The 20,452-nt window shown below is 40.8% G+C and overlaps 1 protein-coding gene across 1 annotated transcript; it reads right to left on the bottom strand.

Moving 5' to 3' along the window:
• Positions 1-1,500: 1,500 nt before the first annotated feature.
• snrpa1 (small nuclear ribonucleoprotein polypeptide A') lies at positions 1,501-19,544 on the bottom strand. The gene is made up of 10 exons (XM_084308171.1): positions 19,377-19,544; positions 16,020-16,167; positions 14,638-14,716; positions 12,363-12,409; positions 10,761-10,863; positions 6,454-6,533; positions 4,417-4,492; positions 2,903-2,996; positions 1,978-2,093; positions 1,501-1,872 (listed from the first exon to the last, which is right to left on the bottom strand). The coding sequence occupies exons 1-10, from the start codon at positions 19,456-19,458 to the stop codon at positions 1,801-1,803; spliced, it is 897 nt and encodes a 298-aa protein (XP_084164297.1). The 5' UTR covers positions 19,459-19,544; the 3' UTR covers positions 1,501-1,800.
• Between the last annotated feature and the right edge of the window lie 908 nt (positions 19,545-20,452).

The following is a 20,452-nucleotide window of genomic DNA, read 5'->3' as shown; positions in this document are numbered from 1 at the left end:
TTCTCTCTCAGTCTGACTCCCCCGCTGTTGCAGACAGGAGTGTGTGTGTGTGTGTGTGTGTGCGTGTGTGTGTCACAGTGTGTGTGTGTGTGTGCGTGCGTGTGTGTGTGTATGTGTGTGTGTGTGTGTGTGTGTACGTGTGTATGTGTGTTTGTGGGTACGCCAGCGTCGGACAGTGTGAGAGAGAACGCTGCAGTCAGTAGAAAGAAGGAAGTAGAAATTTAAATCAATCAATTAATCTATCAATCAAACCGCGATTTTTCTTTTGTTCTAGATTGTCTCAAGACCCATCAATTACATCATCCAACATTGTTTAAAGGACTAACACATTCCCCTTGACAGAATCGCTTCATATTTAGTCGTTATGGTGCTTTCAACATAACCATTTGTTGTCCGCGATCTTGTTTTCTCCCGGAGTGAGCCGGGGAGGGTTATGTGATTCGGTTGTGGGCGGGTCCTGAGCCCAGGACCGTGGATTGTTGCCAATAAAGACGTGTGAATGGCCAATCAGAATCGAGAAATTTGCATGCCGTTGTATAAAAAAGCTTTACACCACGTGCAGTCGTGGTTTGTGACCAATAAACCATGCCTAGGGGGGTCTAACGACCACCCCTAGGCATGGTTTATTGGTCACAAACCACTCCTGCGTGTGATGTAATGCTTAAATATTGGACCATGTCTACTCTACACCACCCCCCAGTGGTAGGGTACTGTAGCTACAACCACTTATGCCAAGGCTCTAATCAACATTCATTCATCCCCCTCACGAGCTCCATGTGACGCAGGACAACAATACACCAACTTTAAATCAAGTTTATTGTGCTAATGTCAATGTGCCCCAGTGTTCTACTGGTTCTACCAAGTCCATCTGAGGTTGGAACTTTCTAAGTGAAGTTTGACTGCTATGAAGAATAAAACAACCTTCAGATCTGAGAAAGCACTTGTGATTAGAGCTATTAATATAAGGTTCATTTGAAGATAATAACTAGTTCAAAATGTTGTGACTGAAATATCAAAATGTGCATATCACACGTGTTTCGTAGTATTTACATGATGCACAATCATTTGCAAACACGTTTTAATATGTACATCTGTTCATTAGATTAGAATACCCATTTCTAAGTTGTAGTACACAGTACAGACAGTAGGAGGCAGTGGTTGCCTAAATGTTAGAACAACTTGTGATAGGAAGGTTGCCAGTTCGATACCCTGACCAGCAGGAAACCACGCTGCCAGGCTCAGGGGTGAATTACTTACATCCTGCTCGTTCAGGCGCTTGTTATCCATCAATAGTACCCTTCTCAAAACATTTCATGCTCGAATGTATTTTTGTTAAATCTATATTTCTTGTACAAATAGTTTTACAGTATAACTGGTAATAGCGATTAAACCAAATATCTTATAAATTAAACTACCTTGGATTGTACTGCTGTATTAAATATAAATAATTTAATTTCACTTGATCAACCTCATATTATTACAAAGACAAGAGACTTTATAGTACAAAAAAAAATGATAGCATTTATTATTTTTGGGTGATATTCACATAATGTTAATGCCGAAAGAAAAATTCTGAATATCAGAGGGCATCACATTTAAAAGACATTTAACAAAACGAAGAGAAAAAAAAAGAAAAAAAAACAGCAAATGATGCGCAATACAACTGTGGGCTTCCAACTGGCAACTGACAGTATATTCAATTTGTCAAACAAATATCCCATTTCACAAAATAAAACATAAAACCTCCATCATTCCAAGAATGTTCAACACGGCTATAAACAAAAGACAAAGCTCAGGGGCTCAGGAGCCGTTGACAGGAGGAGCGCCCTCGTCCATATTCTCATCACCCTCCTCTTCCTCCTCCTCTGCCCCCTCTTTCTTCCCCTCCCCCTCCTTCTTCTTCTTCCCCTCCCCCTTCTTCTTCTTCCCCTCTCCCTCCTCCTTCTTATCATCCCCCTCTTCCTCTTCTCCTCCCTCCTCCATCTCCTCCTCCTCTCCGGCACCTCCCTTCTTCGGCTGCTCTGCTGGACCAGCTTCCACCCCGCCCTCCTCCTCATCCTCCTCCTCCTCTTCCTCCACCACTTCAGCTGGACCTGGTGTAGCAGAAGAGAAAACATCACGCATAAATTACTTCAATTTTTTTTATTACTATGATACTTCAGCTTTAAAACAGTTTTTTGGACATTATTGGGATGCTGCACCGATGCCCTTTTTGGAGGCTAATACCATAATCACAAACAGAGATATAGGACACAACTAGGGCTACCACACTACAGAAGGTTAACCTTTCACTACCACACTACAGAAAGTTAACCTTTCACTACCACACTACAGAAGGTTAACCTTTCACTACCACACTACAGAAGGTTAACCTTTCACTACCACACTACAGAAGGTTAACCTTTCACTACCACACTACAGAAGGTTAACCTTTCACTACCACACTACAGAAGGTTAACCTTTCACTACCACACTACAGAAGGTTAACCTTTCACTACCACACTACAGAAGGTTAACCTTTCACTACCACACAGCAACACTGGCAATAGTTTCCAGTTAGAAGAACGGTCAAACATGTTATTCAATTAGGCTGGATTATGATCGATCAGGCTTCTCAGCACAAACCTGCATGATCAAATGGCTGGGAAAGTGAAACCTAAGCTATTGATAAAGGCAGCAGCCCACCGCATTTTCCTAAAGCAAGGTTAACTAAAGTTAATGTCCAAAAACTGGCATAAGAAAAACATCTTCAATGAGTCATTGCGCCAATATTGCTTTCGGAGGCAAATACCAATCATACTCCTATTCACACACGGACATGATGCATCTACAAGTATTACTGATTATGTACATAATGGTATTGTAGCAATGACAGCAAGTCTTGTGTGTGTGTGATACTGACCTGGCCTGACATCTCGTCCAGGGATGTGGCCAGCCTGGAGCATTCCCTTCAACCTCTCCACCTCAGCCAGAGACGAAGCGTTAGCAATGGCAGTCTGGAACACAACAGAGCAGACAAGAGTATTCTGGATTTCATGTAAGATAAACCTGGAGTTCTGTAATTGACAAACAGCTAGTATAAAACTAGGAGGGGGGGGGGGGGGTAGCTGTAATTTTATTGTGTAGACAAAAGAATAACTAAAGACAACTGATGTTTACTTTTTTGTTTTTGAATATTATGAGTTATGATGAATATCTCCATACTAGGCAACTTTCTTATGTATTCCTACGCCCTTCACACTCCATTATCTTATGCAACTCATATATATACAACCAAAATGTCCACACTATGAAAAGAAAATATCAGTAATGATACTAATGATAATCCCGCTGAGCACTAGCCCCCGGACAGGGACGCCCGGGCTCAACTCGACGCCTCCTCATCCATATACCTCGGAGATATAATCCTTATATATATATATTAGGGCTGTCAAAATGAATGCTTTAACTCTGGAGATTAATTTAAATTATTTAAAGCGTTATTTTTTTTTATCTAGATTAAACTATGGAGTGAAAAAAATTTCAATATAATATAAGAAAGCGGTCTAAGCTGAGTCAATGTTGATGGTTGTTGAACATTTGTATTTCACAGGAGAGAAACTGTATTCAAAGAAAGCTATTAAAACAGTATTTGAATCTAAATATACTTTCTTTGTGTTGATTTTACATTAATTCCATGATTTTACTCAAGTAAATATCTGTTACAAGCTTCGGTCTTAAGTATATATATATAAAAAAAAAAAAAAAAAAAGTAATGCGATTTTTAATCTAGATTAATTACAGAAAATTGAGATTAATTCGTTTTTTTTTAATCTATCGACGGCACTAATATATATACATATATTATTGCTTTGTTTTAATTCCACTCCAACCATTCCACAGATTCACTCCACAAACTGAAATGCACCCACTCTTCATTGTTGAATGGACAGCACATTTCTTGAAATTAAGACTCCTCTTAAATTGTAAAGGTGCATAAATTATGCATTACTATATTCCATCACAATAGATATAGCTAGGCTACTGATATTGTGATAAAAGTAGCTAGCTGTATCTTGTTTACACTTGAAATGTGTATTTTTATCGTCACAATGTTATTTGAAGCATATTGTGTAAAATTGAACTGTATTCCTGAGTTGCAGCACTTAAAAACATTAAATGGACCGTTATATCTTATTAAATTGTGGACATTTATTCATTCCCACTTATTAAACACTATTTGTGATGGTAAAATGGGCGTAAAGGCAAAATACAGAATTCTGAAATATTAAAATGGAAAAAACGGAATTTGGGGGAAATAAAAATGGATTTCATATGGCTCTACGGCGTCTCCCCATCACCGAATTCTTTTTGGACGTTACCCGGGAGTGACTTTAGATAAAAGTAAAAAGATAATAATAAAACATCCGACTGTACTTTAATGGCTTCCACATCTGCGTGGGTCGGCCCCGCCTTCTTCTTCTCTGGCTGCGCAGGACCGCCGGGGGTGAACCTGAGAGAAGAACACAGACGCTGCCGTCAGACGACCCGGGGCTCAGCGGCACGCACTTCCCCAGCCTCTCAACCAGTGTAGCAGCTCATAGTGTAGTATCTGTGTAGTATCTGTTCCTGAGTCAAATAAACTGATACAAAACGGGACAGCAGACCTGGGAACCACCGTTAACAAGAGCTGTGGGTTTGGGGTTCAGTCATGGAGACAGCGGGGGGGGGGCGGGTCAAATCGGGGGCCGATAGATGTTTTCCGGATCCTTCATGTAATGGTCACCAGGGTGGGGAGTAACAAGCCAGCCGCCGGCATGATAGGGGCGAGTTTGGGCTACTGCCGGCATGCTTCCCCCGCCGTGCCAGCTACTGGGATAGGCCAGGTAACTAACTCACTTCATGTGTCGGTTCTATGCAGATTTTTATCTCACTACCTCCCCTATGCACTGTAATTTTAAGAGCACTGCTATGTTGTAATTCAAAACTGAACTTTGTAAAGAAACTCTAAGAGCGATGCACTGCTCTGTTGTCAAGTTGTGAGCGACGCACTGCTGTTGTTCTATAAAGGTAATTTAGAACTGTACTTTGTAAAGAAACTCAAAGTATTAAGAGCGATGCACTGCTCTGTTATACATTTGTATTAAACAATTTTATCACACTTTTTACTGGTCCGTGGTTCTATTTTATAATTTTTTTGCCTATTTTTACACCGAATCAAACCGCACTTTTAATTTTTTTATACTTTAATCTATTCTATTTTATTATTTGTATTACTGAAAAACTGTGATTTACCTTACTTTGCTGTTCTGTATGAAAAGTGCTATACAAATAAAGTTATTATTAATATAACTAACTATTTATTTTGGACATTCCTTTCTAGATTCATTTGGCCAGTAAAAAAATAAGTAAAGTGCACACAGCAGGTACAATTTGGAATCCACCAGCTGCCGTGGGCGCTGGATGAGATGGGTTATTTATAGGGATGTCCCGATCCGATCACGTGATTTTCCGAAGATCGGGATCGGCAAAAAAAAAAATCTAGATTTTTTAACTTTTTTTTTAATTCAACAAACATGACCATGTTCACGTCTTAAACTCCTACTGAGGCCGTAGTTTTGGTTTTAAATTGCATATCATCATTCATTTATTTATTGTCACACAGAGCAGAAGAATTTTGCCAAAACAAACCAATAGTATCCAGCTGCAGAACGGCAGACCAGCCACACTCTCAGACCCAAATTAAATTTTTTTTATCCCAATTTCTCACATTACATTCACCCTGAATGTTGACGTTATTCAGGTGAAAAGTTAACTTCATTCAAGCGAGGCATTGCAATCCTTGACATAAATCATTTGATGTATAATTAAATCAAAAGAAATGCGTTTGGGTCCGAGAGTGTGGCTGGTCTGCCGTTCTGCAGCTGGATACTATTGGTTTGTTTTGGCAAAATTCTTCTGCTCTGTGTGACAATAAATAAATGATGATATGCAATTTAAAACCAAAACGAAGGCCTCAGTATGAGTTTAAGACGTGAACATGGTCATGTTTGTTGAATAAAAAAAAAAAGGGTAATTTTTTTTGTTGATCTGATAAGGGAAATATCGTTATCGGTAGATACTCAAAATCACATGATCGGGAGCAAAAAAAACATGATCGGGACATCCCTAGTTATTTACGCGCACGATGGTCACAAACAACCGTGTGATCGGCGTTGCCAGTCAGAGCAGAACATTAATTCCATTTCAGAAGAGAGTCTGGTTGTTTCCCTGCCAACGTCTCTAGTAGACAAACATACCAGCCACAGACTAGATGTACCAACAACTGGCTGGTGTTCATCTCCCACCCTGCTGTCAGTACTCAAGATAGTGGGGGAGTGTTGGAAGAGTAACGGGCTGAGGTTTGGGGGGCGACTCCCGTAAAGAGTCCAGTGATTCCGAGGCGCTGCTGTCCAACGGGGTCTTTCATCTTACGTTTTTGTCCGCTTGGCAATATCCTTCGCAAGCTGAGCACCTCGTTTGCCCTTGAACATTTTCTCCGCCTCCTGGCGTTCCTATGGCGATACATCACACAGTTAACAGTCAAAAGCTTTTCATCATTAGTCACACTGGGAAGTGAACCTTCTGCCAAAAAGGGACAATCACACGCATACACACTGATGATGTACAGTCTCTGGAAAAATAGATGCAAAAAGGCTCAGAATTAGGGCTGCAACGATTAGTCGACATAATCGACGTCGTTTATAAAAAATCGTCGACGAGGAATTGTTGCGTCGATTAGTCATTAAAAAAAGATATATATTTTTTTGCACTACCTATCTATGTGAAAGTGGCTTCTCAGCTCTGGTCCAGCCAGCTGAAGACTTCTTAGCTTCAAATACCCAGAAAAAATAAAAGGGGCGGAGGAGTTGCAGCAATCTTCTCCTCAAAACTCTTGTTTAGAATCACAGAACTAGGCGAGTTCATGTCAATGGAATATCTTGCCATTGAACTAAAAACAGAATCAACTATTATTGTCACAATATACCGCCCGCCTAGACACTCACCAGTATTTATACAGGAGCTCTCTGAACTGATCTCACTATGTGTTACCGGATATGATAAGGTGATCCTAAATGGAGACCTGAACATCCATTTTAATAAGAAAACAGACTCCAAAACTATGGAACTAAAAAATCTACTGGATAGCTTTGACCTAATACAGCATATAACAAATGCAACTCACCGGCTTGGGAATACACTAGACTTAGTTATAACAACAACTGGGCTAAGCATAACAAATATCTCAATAACTGAATTACCTCTCTCCGACCATCACTGTATATTTTTTGATACTCAAATAACCCTTACTAAAACAAAAAAAGAAATCATAGTTAAAAAGAGGCTCCTAAACGACAAAGCTGAATCAAAGTTCATTGATCTTATCAGACTACATGAACCACACAATCATGACAGCTCTCTAAATGAAATGGTAGAAAATCTCAATGATGCAATGTCATCTATATTAAATTCTGTCGCCCCATTAAAAACGAAAAAGAAGAAAACTAGAGCCTCGCCCTGGTTAAACTATAATACGGTCAACGAAGAAAAAAGGAAATGTCGTGCAGCGGAGCGAAAATGGAGAAAAACAAAAACCACCATATGCTGTGATATATACAAAGATGCTTTAACTGCTTATAATAAAACCATCCGCTTAGCAAGGAAAGATTACTTCTCTAAAATCATTACAGAAAATGCTGGAAACTCCAGAATCCTCTTTTCCACTATTAATGTACTACTCAACACTGCCCCTACACCTCCTCAGTCATCAACGGTTAAGTGTGAAGAACTTGCACTATTCTTTAACAACAAAATAACCTTGATCAGGGCCAGCATTACTCATGATGGAAATAAAGTTGATTGCGGCAAACCATGAGAAGTTTCACATGCATCACATTAGATGTACTCTGCAAAACTGTCTCAGAATGTAACTCCTCCACCTCAGACATTGACCCTATACCTACAGCTTTCTTCAAACGGGTATTTAATAGTGTTTCAAGCCCTGTGCTAGATATCATAAACACTTCCCTTAGGACTGGTATTTTCCCGGATGCCTTTAAAACAGCAGTTGTAAAGCCATTACTAAAAAAAACTAACTTGGATAGTAATGAAATGGCAAATTATCGTCCAATAGCCAACCTACCATTCATTAGTAAAGTACTTGAAAAGATAGTTTCAGTTCAAATAAATTCCTTTCTTGAAGAAAACAACATCTTAGAAGAATTTCAGTCAGGATTCAGAAAATATCATAGCACTGAAACTGCCCTCACCAAAATAATCAGTGACCTCAGACTAAACTCGGACGAGAATAAGATCTCCATCCTTATCCTGTTAGATCTCAGTGCAGCATTTGATACAATCGATCACGATATTCTAATCGATCGTCTTGAAAACCATGTCGGTTTCTCAGACCATGTGCTAGGCTGGTTTAAAACATACATCAGAGGGAGGAAATTCTATGTTAAACTAGGAGATCACATGTCTGATATATACGACAACAACTATGGAGTTGCACAAAGGAGTTGCTTAGGTCCTTTACTCTTCTCCCTTTACATGTTACCGCTGGGTGATATCATCAGAGAACATAATGTAGATTTCCATAGCTATGCGGATGATACACAACTGTACATATCTGCTGAACCAAATGATACAGCGATTAGCTCCATTACAGACTGCTTACTGGCAATAAATAAATGGATGAGTAAGAACTTCCTGAAACTAAACGAGAACAAAACTGAAATTCTAATTATCGGCTCCAAAACTAAAAAAGAAACATTAATAAAGAACCTGGGGGGACTAACCCCTTGGATCAAATCTGAGGTCACTAGTCTTGGGGTTGTCATAGATTCAGAACTGAACTTCAATTCTCATATTAGCAAAGTGACGAAAACATCGTTCTTCGATCTCAGAAATATAGCAAAAGTACGACCATTTATTAATCAGAACGATGCTGAGAAGCTAATTCATGCATTCATATCTAGCCGGTTAGACTACTGTAATGCACTTTTCACAGGTCTCCCTAAGAAAACCACAGAGAGGCTTCAGCTAATCCAAAACTCTGCAGCCCGACTGCTAACTAGAACCAAAAGGAGAGAGCACATTAGTCCAGTCTTAGCCGCTTTACACTGGCTTCCTGTAACATTTAGAATTGACTTTAAGGTCCTTCTCCTTACATACAAAGCTCTAAATGGACAGGGACCTAGCTACATCGCAAACACTCTAATAAATTACACACCAGCAAGAACACTGCGATCATCAGCTGCTGGACTACTAGAGGCTCCCAGAAGCAGTCAAAAGAGGATCGGTAATGCAGCCTTTATCAACTATGCCCCAAAACTATGGAACAAACTACCCCAAAACATCAGGGAAGCCAACTCGCTAGACATCTTTAAAAGACAGCTTAAAACCTATCTCTTTGCTCAGGCATTTCACTGATAGATATCTGCTCCCACCTAGTGGCAAGAGGAAACATCAGGGATATCCTGACACAACTTGTATTTATTCTTACCCTGCCTACTCTTTTACACTGCCTATCAAATTCATGTGTCGGTTATTGCACTTTTTACTTCTTACTGATGACTATTTTTAAACTGAATCATTTTAAACTATGCTTATTATTTGCTATGCTCGCTCATGCCTGTATTTTTTATGTCCGTCGGTTATTGCACTTTTTAATTACTGAATAGAGAGCTTATGGCAGATCAATCAGCATGGATTGTCTGTAAACTTTAATACATGGCAGTTTGGTTTGTTAGAACAGACTGTAATCTTATGCTTATGGCAGATCAATCAGCATGGATTGTCTGTAAACTTTAATACATGGCAGTTTGGTTTGTTAGAACAGACTGTAATCTTCACTTGCTTATGGCAGATCAATCAGCATGGATTGTCTGTAAACTTTTCACTTGCTTATGGCAGATCAATCAGCATGGATTGTCTGTAAACTTTCACTTGCTTATGGCAGATCAATCAGCATGGATTGTCTGTAAACTTTATGCATTGTTGTCACTTGCCATATCTTGCTATGCTCGCTCATGCCTGTATTTTTTATGTCCGTTCTATTTTATAATTTTTATTTTATTTTTATTTTACTATTTTTAAACTATTTGTGTTACTGAAAACTGTAAGCGGAGAGCCTATTGGGATGCTAGATCCTAATGTGAAACACTGATTCTACCTGTCTATCTTTTTATGCTCGCTTATGCCTGTATTTTTTTACTGTTGTGAAGCACTTTGAACTGCAACCTCTGTATGAAAAGTGCTATACAAATAAAGTTATTATTATAACAGACCGACAGTAAGTTTGGGGGAACTAATGGGATAACTGGGGATGTTGTTTGGTCCTGACAAGAGTCTCAAAGCAACTCTGAGGTCATGCTCAATGTCCAATCTGTTCCTCTGCTCCGTCTTCAGCTGGACCAGAGCTGAGAAGCCACTTTCACAAAGATAGGTAGTGCAAAAAAAAAAAAAAAAAAAAAGTTTTTTTTTTTTTTTTTAATATAATCGTTTTCCGATTAGTCGACTAATCGAAATAAGACAGATTAGTCGACTACCAAAATAGTCATTAGTTGCAGCCCTACTCAGAATATTAGCGCCTGGTGGCGTTCGAGACCTTTGGAAGTAACCGCAGAGCAGAGCTTCTTCGACAGCATGAAAGATGACTTCTTTATGTCGAGTGTAATGATAGTTAGTGAGCTGCAGCCCGTCGGCCTGGACATGAGGAGCGCAGCTCTCCTTCTTACCTTCATCTTCACCTTCTGGAAGTCCAGAACTCTCACTTGGGGGATCTTGCTGATGACGTAGAGCCTGTAGTGCTTCTTATTGGTCACAGGATTCCTCAAGAGACTGAAAGTAAAACAGGAACCTTATCTACCATGTACAACTAGACTAGAAGAAGTAAAACAGGAACCTTATCTACCATGTACAACTAGACTAGAAGAAGTAAAACAGGAACCTTATCTACCATGTACAACTAGACTAGAAGAAGTAAAACAGGAACCTTATCTACCATGTACAACTAGACTAGAAGAAGTAAACAGAATTAGGGATGGGTGCGAGTAATACACGATCAATCGAGTATAGCATGCGATCAATCAATCTGGATCTGCAGACCAGCCACACTCTGACCCAAATATATATATATTTTTTTAATCCCAATTTCTCACATTACATTCACCCTGAATGTTGACGTTATCCAGGTGAAAAGTTAACTTCATAAATCATTTGATGTATAATTAAATCAAAGGAAATGCGTTTGGGTCCGAGTGTGGCTGGTCTGTCGTTCTGCAGCTGGATACTATTGGTTTGTTTTGGCAAAATTATTCTGCTGCTGTGTGACAATAAATAAATGAATGATGATATGCAATTTAAAACCAAAAGTAAGGCCTCAGTATGAGTTTAAGACGTGAACATGGTCATGTTTGTTGAATAAAAAATAAAGTATTAAAAAAAAAAGAGAATTTGATCGGATCGGGAAATATCGGTAGATACTCAAAATCACATGATCGGGATCTGATCGGTAGGGATGGGTACCGAATCGGTACTTTTGAGGTACCGAACCGAAACACGTCGGTACTACAGAGTATCGAATCAAGTGAGAAACCGGAAAAAAAAAATTCTTTATTAATTTCTCTTTTTTTTTCTTCACGTCAACGTTCACACGCACAATATATGCTTACCTAGGATTTGACTTGATTCAACAACAAAGCAGTCGGAGCAATGACAAGCCGAAAACTGTCGAAATTGTAGTTATTTGAAGTTTGGATTTTTTTTCTTCGACTGAGGTAGGTAAATTAAATTTCTTGAGACTAAAGTACCGAAAAAAGGTACCGTTGGGTACCGGTATCGATTCACAGGTACCAGTACCGGTTCAAATGTGAAGGTACCCATCCCTACTGATCGGGAGCAAAAAAAACGTGATCGGGACATCCCTATTATCAAGTACAACTAGAATGTAGGCCGTGTCCAAAAGCCTGCAGCTCAACAGGGCCAGGGACCGCTCACCTTGCCGCCCTCAGGCAAAAGTCTTGCATCTCCAAAAGAGATAAAGACCATCTCACCTTGCAGTTCAAGTAAAAAAAAACATGACATTTACCTAAATTGGGAGACACAAGGTTCTCTCCTTACAGCAGTATCTTGCTTTTCAAACAGTTTGCCACCATCACTGTACGTCTGCCCGATGGCTGGTTTTCGAGTGAGCCGCTAACCAGTTAAGCAGATCGCAGGCAGTCGTAACAATAGCAGTTGTAACAATGGCAGCCAACACAGCGCTAAAAAAAAGGTTCACCTGTAGCCAACTCTGTACCTGTAGCCCAGGGTAGTAGGGAGTCATTGTTGAAACTCACCTGAGGAGGCTCAATGTCTTCACTGTGGCCAGAGGATCCAAGTCACCCTGAGGAGCAGACAGCATGACGACCGATTACCAAACGGTGCAACGCGACCAGGCAGTGGGCCTTTCTGGCATAAAGCTAGAACCGCGTCTCATCCTTGAAAAAAGGGCTTCAATATCCTTGCATCTGTACATTATCTTCCTGGACATTTTACTGTATATTTTAGAATGTATATTATTGACTGCATTTTCTTTTCTTATTTTTGACCACCTAAATGTTTATCGTGAGCGATCTGTAGTGCTGCTGGATGTCCCTCTGGATCAATAAAGTACTAGATCGTTATACAGGCCACCTTGACATCTCAGACAGCCAATAGAACTCTGTATAAGAATAGAAATCCTTTATTCGGCGGCACTACAGATCGCTCACATTGAACAACGAAAAACATTTAGGTCGTCAATAGGACTAAAATAAGAATATAATAATATTAAAAATAAGAATGAAATAAAGAATAAAATACGGTCCGGGATATACGCTGATGAGATCACTGCAGCTGCCTATGAGCACCATGTGTCGCCAGGTTAGGGCTGGGCGATCATCGATAATTGTCGAAATTGTTATAAGTATATATATTTTTTTATTAAACAACAAATGCGTGTTTATTTTGCAGCAATTCTTTGTCGTTGCCGCCATCTTTAGTGTTACAGCCCCTCACACTCCAGTTCTCAGGCTGCAGCTGGTTTGGAAGCGAAAGTAAACCGGCTTCTCTGCTGGCTGTGGCTCCAGGGGAGTTGAAGCAGTTCTGGCTCTGCAAGTTTATTTTCTATCTTTTGGCGCTTTTTTTGGTGGACAAACCACCACACATGTGCACCGTGACTTGTGACTGGAGACTAGCTCTGCTAGCACACATAGCCTACTGTGTACAGACGGTTTCAAACTGTATTTTACATTAGAAAGCAACCAAAATAAATGGACAAGAGAAAAAGAAATCTCAATTTGGTCAGTATTGTCATTTGGACAAGCAAAGCCATTACTTTAAATTGCAGGTAAGAAAGACAAGTCTGTCCACTGTCTCTGGTTTTAAAGCTGCCCCGTTGCTAGCCCCTTTCGTGACTTTCGGTTTGCAAGCCTGGGGCCTTTGTGACCGCAGTCACTTATTTATACGGGGTGATCATCCAGGAATCAAACAACCAAGCGTGATCGCAGGGCTCGGGGTGGGTCAAAAATATATCAGATCTGAATTTCAAAGATACCCAGCGTTCAATATGGGTTTAACACAGCTTCACGATGGGTCCTGGAAGCTCGGAGTTGCTCATAAACATTTTAAATCATTTTTATAAAACGAGTGTACAACAATACACAGGAGACACGCTCAGCAGATTGTACCCTGTAATGGCCTATAGGTAATGACCAACGGGGACCGATAGGGAGCGCAGTGATTGCCGGACGCACCAGGCATTTTGCCAAGGTTCGCTGTGAGTACACTCGTTTTATAAAAATGATTTAAAATGTTTATGAGCAACTCCGAGCTTCCAGAACCCATCGTGAAGCTGTGTTAAACCCATATTGTACGCTGGGTATCTTTGAAATTCAGATCGGATATATTTTTGACCCACCCCGAGCCCCGCGATCACGCTTGGTTGTTTGATTCCTGGATGATCGCCCCGTATAAATAAGTGACTGCGGTCACAAAAGCCCCAGGCTTGCAACCCGAAAGTCACGAAAGGGGCTACCCTGTTGCAGGTCACAAACAAACAAAAAATAAAAAAATAATTTATTTTTTTCTATATATTTTTTTCCGATATAGATTAAAATTTATTACATGGCGTTTTCACATTCGCCGAAATGCTTGCTTGTGATTGGTCAATAGTGCGCGTCCGAGGTCAGTTATCAGACAATAATGACCGCTGTGGGACAATAATGACCGCTGTGCGCAGCTGTTGGCAATCAAGCCCACTGACACACAGTTTCAGTGCAATTAGACACTGCCGGTGTTCTGCTGCCGGCGATGACAGGGGGCGGAGCGGAGCCAGAACCAGTGTTGCGAGTCGATGTAAAATGAATTAGGTATATTGTTAGTAAGTTAGCCATGTAATAAGCGGGATAATGTATAGCTATACTCGATCATTGTCGCAAAATAATTGACCTTCACTGACGTTTGAACTCTGTGTCGGTCAATTATTTTGCGACAATGACCTCGTAGCTATACATTATGCCTTACATATCGCGATATTTATCGTTATCGTTATATCGCCCAGCCCTACGTCAGGTGTTCGGTGAGATGGCTCACCAGCTCCTGGATGTTGTTGCTGGTGAGGATCAGCTCCCTCAGACAGGGCAGACAGTGTTCCAGGTTTTCACCGATGCGACTGTGGGATCATGCAGAGATTGTATACATGGTTAATGAATCTACCAGAACACGTTATTTTATATATATATATATATATATATATATATCCAGTCTACACCTTCATATGCCTTTTGGCCAGAAGGTGTCTGGTTAAGATTCCCAGACCAGCAGGAAGATAGTTTCAGTTTAAAACGTTTTGATTTGAACAGAGACAGCACACATTAATGAACATAAATGTAAATGTGTGAGACAGTGTTTAGCCAAAGCTAATGTTCCAACTGTTGTCCCTGAGCCTGGTGTTAAAAAGCTGCTAAAAAAGAAAGCATAACATATGTGGCATACAGGTAATTAAGAACAGGTTAAAAACACATCATGCAAAATATATACATCAGAGATATGCTCTCCAATTACTCAACATCCACCATTTTTTTTGATCCACCTTTTCTCCCATTTTCTATATTTTTCTCCCATCCCAATTTCGTATCATCCAATTTCAACCCTCCCCTGTCACGGACGCTGTTTCTTGCCTCCCACAAGCCGGCTGCAATGTGGACTAAGTCATACATAGCACGAGTCCCCTCCGGTACTTGAGGTAACAGCAGTCGCATCTTTACACCTGCGCAGCTCGATCTTTCAGTGGCGAGGAGTAACGCGTGGGAGGCTCACGCTGCCCCCGACACTTCCTGATTCTACTGCGCAGGCGCACCAACCGACCTGTAGGAGTCGCTGTCCACAACGCCCGATCCCCACCCATCAGTTTCCCACCCCCTAATACGGCCAATGTGTATTACTGTGGACGACCAGCTAAACTGAAAGCAAATGTGGAGCGCTTGGCTCGAACTGACGAGCCCAGCGTCTCCAGCATTTCGTGGCGAGCGCCTTGCCCACTACGCCACGTAGCCGCCCTAACATCCACCATTGAAGTGCCCTTGAGCAAGGCACTTAACTCCCAACTGCTGCAGTGGGCAACAGAGAAAGGCTGGTTGTGCATCCGACTGTAATGTCACCATGAGAATGTTTCCTGGTCCATTTACCATGAATGACACAGACAGACTTTGCGGACTCAAAGAATGTCGAGTTTTTACAGTGATTTACTTAATCGTCTTTGCACGCAGTGCACACAATGTCAGTCTTCCATTGACTGTCCAAGTATATAATGATCTGTTCAAGCAAAGGTAACAACATAGGGCTGCTGTGGATTCCTACCCCAAGCAGGAATCAAACTATAATACTTGAGTGACTGAGCAAGTAATTATTAAAGTGCTCGTCAACAACACTGGCACAGAGTTAAATAACAGTATAGATCTACTAATAAATCTTACCATATTCTGTTGTTGTTCATGAGTAACGTTTTGAGCCTTCTGAGCAACGGGAAGCCATCCAGTTTTCTGACCTCATTATCGGAGAAGTCTATGGTGTCAAACTGGTCCAGCGTGGCTCCCAGGTTCTCGATCACTGGCACTTTATAACCTAGAAGAGAGAGAGGCAGCGTAGATATTATTATTATTATCTGGTTTATTATAGTGCTGTTCACACTGCAGTTAATCATTAATCCGGGCTCATTAGTGGTACAATGCACATGGTGAACGAATCTAGCCCCCTCAACGAATCACTTAGTCCAGCACTAGATTATTATTATTATTATGAAATATCACTGCTATGCAATAGAATCATATTGTTGACAATATTGTTGTCACTATGATTTGAAAATGGGGGACCCTGATGTAAACAAGACGGAAGTCTTTCTCTGGTCTGCATCCCCTTAAAACTTCAGTGCCACAACGACAAATATGGTTTTATTTGTTTATTAGCGATCTGATTTCATATTTCATCAACCGAGTCTCCCGTTGGTACAGCAGCTCCTCCAGGCGCTCAGAATGGAAAAAAGCGCCCCCTATCGTCTATCCCTGTGTAACTGCAGGTCAGTCGCTTAGTCGCTGGGATCTGTAGATATGTAGAGGCGGAGCCAGTTGGTTCCTTGAGCTGGCAAGCCGTCTGCTCAACATGGAAGTCATCGCGGGACGGGAATCAGCCTGGAATATATTCACAGTAGCCAATACTCAATCAATAAGCGTGATCGAATTTGGAATGGCGATCAGGAATTGGAATGATCTTTTTGAATAACATCTGATCTGAGGTAAGGAATCTATTTGACCAGTCTTGGGATAATCAGAGTTGTATTTGCTGAGATCTCAGCGTTTGCCCTATGTGTGTGTGTGCGCGATCGCTGATGAGGAAATAAGAGAATCGATTTTTCAGCTTTTTTAACATTGTAAACCAGCAATCTGAGGGACACAGAGCAGCATAACTGGACCACTTTAACAACCTTCAGGTCAATCGAGGGTTGAATGCACTGAAATACAAGAACACCCTATAGAATATGTAATGTACTTTTTAAACTTAATACAGTACTGTAGTGATTGTAATGGTACACAATTCACCCACAGACATATTGTTAGGAACATTCTAGAAAATGTGTGCTGCCCGAACATTCTGGAACGTGTGTGATGATGTCATGGCAGTAGATTCTAGAACCTTAGGTCTGCCCGATCATTCTGGAACGTTGGTGATGATGTCATAGTAGTACCTTCTAGAACCGCTAACATACCTATTAAGAATAACAGTGTGTATACATACGTTCGCTGATGAGGAAATAAGAGAATCGATTTTTCAGCTCTCGTCTCTAGCGTGCATACGTACACATATCGATAATCTAGCGTTTATTTGAAAACGATTCATAAATAGGCTGAAAAATGACAACGTTTGTGTGTATTCTAGAATATTCCAGTGAATGTCTTTTATCATGGAATATTTATATATTCCTTGAAAACGAGGGCTTTTCAAAATGCTATCAAACGAAAATGAACAGATGAAAAAACAATCCGCTTCGACCCTGTTGACTGGAAATCGAGTCATTGATAAGCGACGGGCAGATTAGACACATAGCCATAATTTAAAAACATAGATTAGGCGTTTTTAAAGATAACATTGACGTGGATGAAATCAAGGTTAAAAGCAAGGGCTCTGAAAGTAGTTAAGGGGATGCAGACCAGAGAAAGACTTGGGTACAATACACAGTGTACAGCTCAATACCCCTTAACAATTGTGTGTAATACTATTGAGCTGTAGTCTGTACCCATTCTGCAATCTGGTCATAAAGTTCTCATTCATTCATTCATTGACTAACGCTCCTGCTCCGCACCTGAGCTGGCAGCCCTCCCTCTGGGCTAAAGAAAGTGTACAAGCTGCCACTGTGTGATTGATTGATTGATTGAAAAGTTTATTAACAGATTGCAGAATGGGTACAGTACAGCTCAATACACACAATTGTTACGGGGATGCAGACCAGAGAAAAGTCATCAGGGTCCCCCATTTTCAATTCATAATGACATACAGATAGACAGTACTGCTACTGCTACATCTATACATTTATGACATACCAGATTTGCAAATACAGTACCGTTTGTGATACTAAAAAAGCACAAATCATGGTCAACTAATATCCGATTTAAACTCTAGAATGTAGAGTAGTATGAATCAGATGCAGAAGTCTTCTACTCAGTACAGCGTGGACACATAAAGTGTATATATATATATATATTATGAAAGCTGAACTACTATTCAAGGGTACTACGACTATGCTTGCACCTCATGGTACCAAAGCACCTCAAAGGCACTAAAAAACAAATTACAAACATCTCAAAACAAGCTAGTCAGACTACTACTTGACCTGACTCCTAGAACCCACCTCACCCCTGCCCACTTTGACAACCTAGGATGGCTTAGAGTAGACGACAGAGTACAGCAACTTGCAATGGGCCTGGTCTACAAGATACACTACGCGACCAAGGTACCCATGTACATGTCAAAATACTTCCCAAAGGTCAGTGAATACCACGATCACAACACCAGAGGGAGCTCCACAAATCATGTAAAACCCAGATTCGGCTCAAACAAGGGACTAAACACGTTTCGCAATTATGCCACATCAATGTGGAACGCCCTGCCTAAAGCTGTAAAGGAATGTGAATCACTACCCACCTTCAAAAACACTCTCAAAAAACACCTACGTGAGACTGCAATTCGAAACTGGCCCCTACAAATGTCCTAACCTAGTTGTACAGTAAATGACCAAGTAAGGCTTTGTCAACATTCCAATGTACAGTGTAAAATGTGTGTGTGTCCCCTACCCAACCCCCCCCCCCCCCCACCTCCAATGTACAGCCCTCACCCAACCCACCCAACCCCACCCCACCAACCTCCTCCAATGTACAGTTTCTACGCCAAATGTATATACACTCCTTTTCTGGACACTTTTGTATCACAAACAGTACTGTATTTGCAAATCTGATATGTCATAAATGTATAGATGTAGCAGTACTGTCTATCTGTATGTCATGTATGTCATATATGTTATGATGAATTGAAAATGGGGGACCCTGGTGGAAACAAGACGAAAGTCTTTCTCTGGTCTGCATCCCCTTAACAATTGTATGTATTGAGATGTACTGTACTGTACCCATTCTGCAATCTGTTAATAAACTTTTTCAATCAATCAATCAATTCAATTCAACGTGATGGGAGCGAGGCCTGACGTTAGCACTGCAGCCAGATGCTAACTTGTTGGGCTAACTTCGCTTAGCTAGCAGATTGAAATGTAATAATTAATAATAACTCACCTCTCAGGTCCAGCTCTCGGTCTCTCACCGGGTTGGTGTATTGAGCCGCTTGCTCGATGAGCTCAGCAGATAACTTCACCATCTTGAGGAGGAGGACGGTAAGAAATATCAGCTTCTTCCAGTTTCTTCAGAAGAGAGACGTCTTTCTTGCAGCTTTTCAACACACGCTGCCGCCCGGAAGTGACGCTCGCTGACGCCCGGAAGTGTGGTCTCTCTATGGTGCTGCCACGAAAACAGGCTGCGTAATTGTTGGCGCCCCCTGGTGTGTGCATGAGGCTAAACACATAATGTGATTGATTGGTTGATTGAAAACTTTATTTAACAGATTGCAGAATGGGTACAATACAGTACAGCTCAATACACATGACACAATTGTTAAGGGGATGCAGACCTGAGAAAGACGTTAGTCTTGTTTCCATCAGGGTCCCCCATTTTCAATTCATCATAACATATATGACATACACGACATACAGATAGACAGTACTGCTACATCTATACATTTATGACATACCAGATTTGCAAATACAGTACTATTTGTGATACAAAAAGAGTCTAAAAAATAGAGTATATATGTTACAAAGGGTCAGATTAAACCGAATATATATATTTATTACCTGAGATATATTGTATAGTATTTGTATATCGTCTGATATCCCTTGTATATTCTTTGTACATATACACGGAATATCCCTTTACCTAGTACAGGCCAGACCATAATATTCGTTCTCCTATTGGACAGCGACCCCCTAGGCACCACGGCCATACCCCCCAATGTCTAGTTCAAAGTCACCGCTAAGACATGTCTGTACATGCCCGGCTTTGCGCAGTAATATGGGACAGAAATAAGGCTGGTACTAGATTATTCACCTTACGTATAAATACGTTGCAGGTGGATACAGCAGTATGTTAACCAACAAGTTGAAGCCTCACACCACGATACAACGTGCTGTGAAGGGGGCCCGTTTTGCCCCGAAATAGAGCCTTGAGACCGCGTGCGAATTGATAGCTGAAGTGTCAGAGTTTAACGCTGTATCGTCGAGTTCGACCTATTCTATTATTAAGTAATAGTCTATTAT

The sequence above is a fragment of the Notolepis coatsorum genome (genome assembly GCF_963971535.1).
Source record: "Notolepis coatsorum genome assembly, chromosome: 2".
Taxonomy (NCBI): Eukaryota; Metazoa; Chordata; class Actinopteri; order Aulopiformes; family Paralepididae; genus Notolepis; species Notolepis coatsorum.
Note: the sequence above shows the minus strand (reverse complement) of the source record. Positions and strands in the feature narration are given on the sequence as shown.

Coding starts and splice junctions, on each gene's coding strand:
- snrpa1 (XM_084308171.1), bottom strand. CDS start 19,458: ATGGTGAAGTTATCTGCTGAGCTCATCGAGCAAGCGGCTCAATACACC. Junction 10,864..12,362: donor AAGACATTGAGCCTCCTCAG/GTGAGTTTCAAC, acceptor TTTTACTTTCAG/TCTCTTGAGGAATCCTGTGA. Junction 2,094..2,902: donor TGGACGAGATGTCAGGCCAG/GTCAGTATCACA, acceptor CTGCTACACCAG/GTCCAGCTGAAGTGGTGGAG.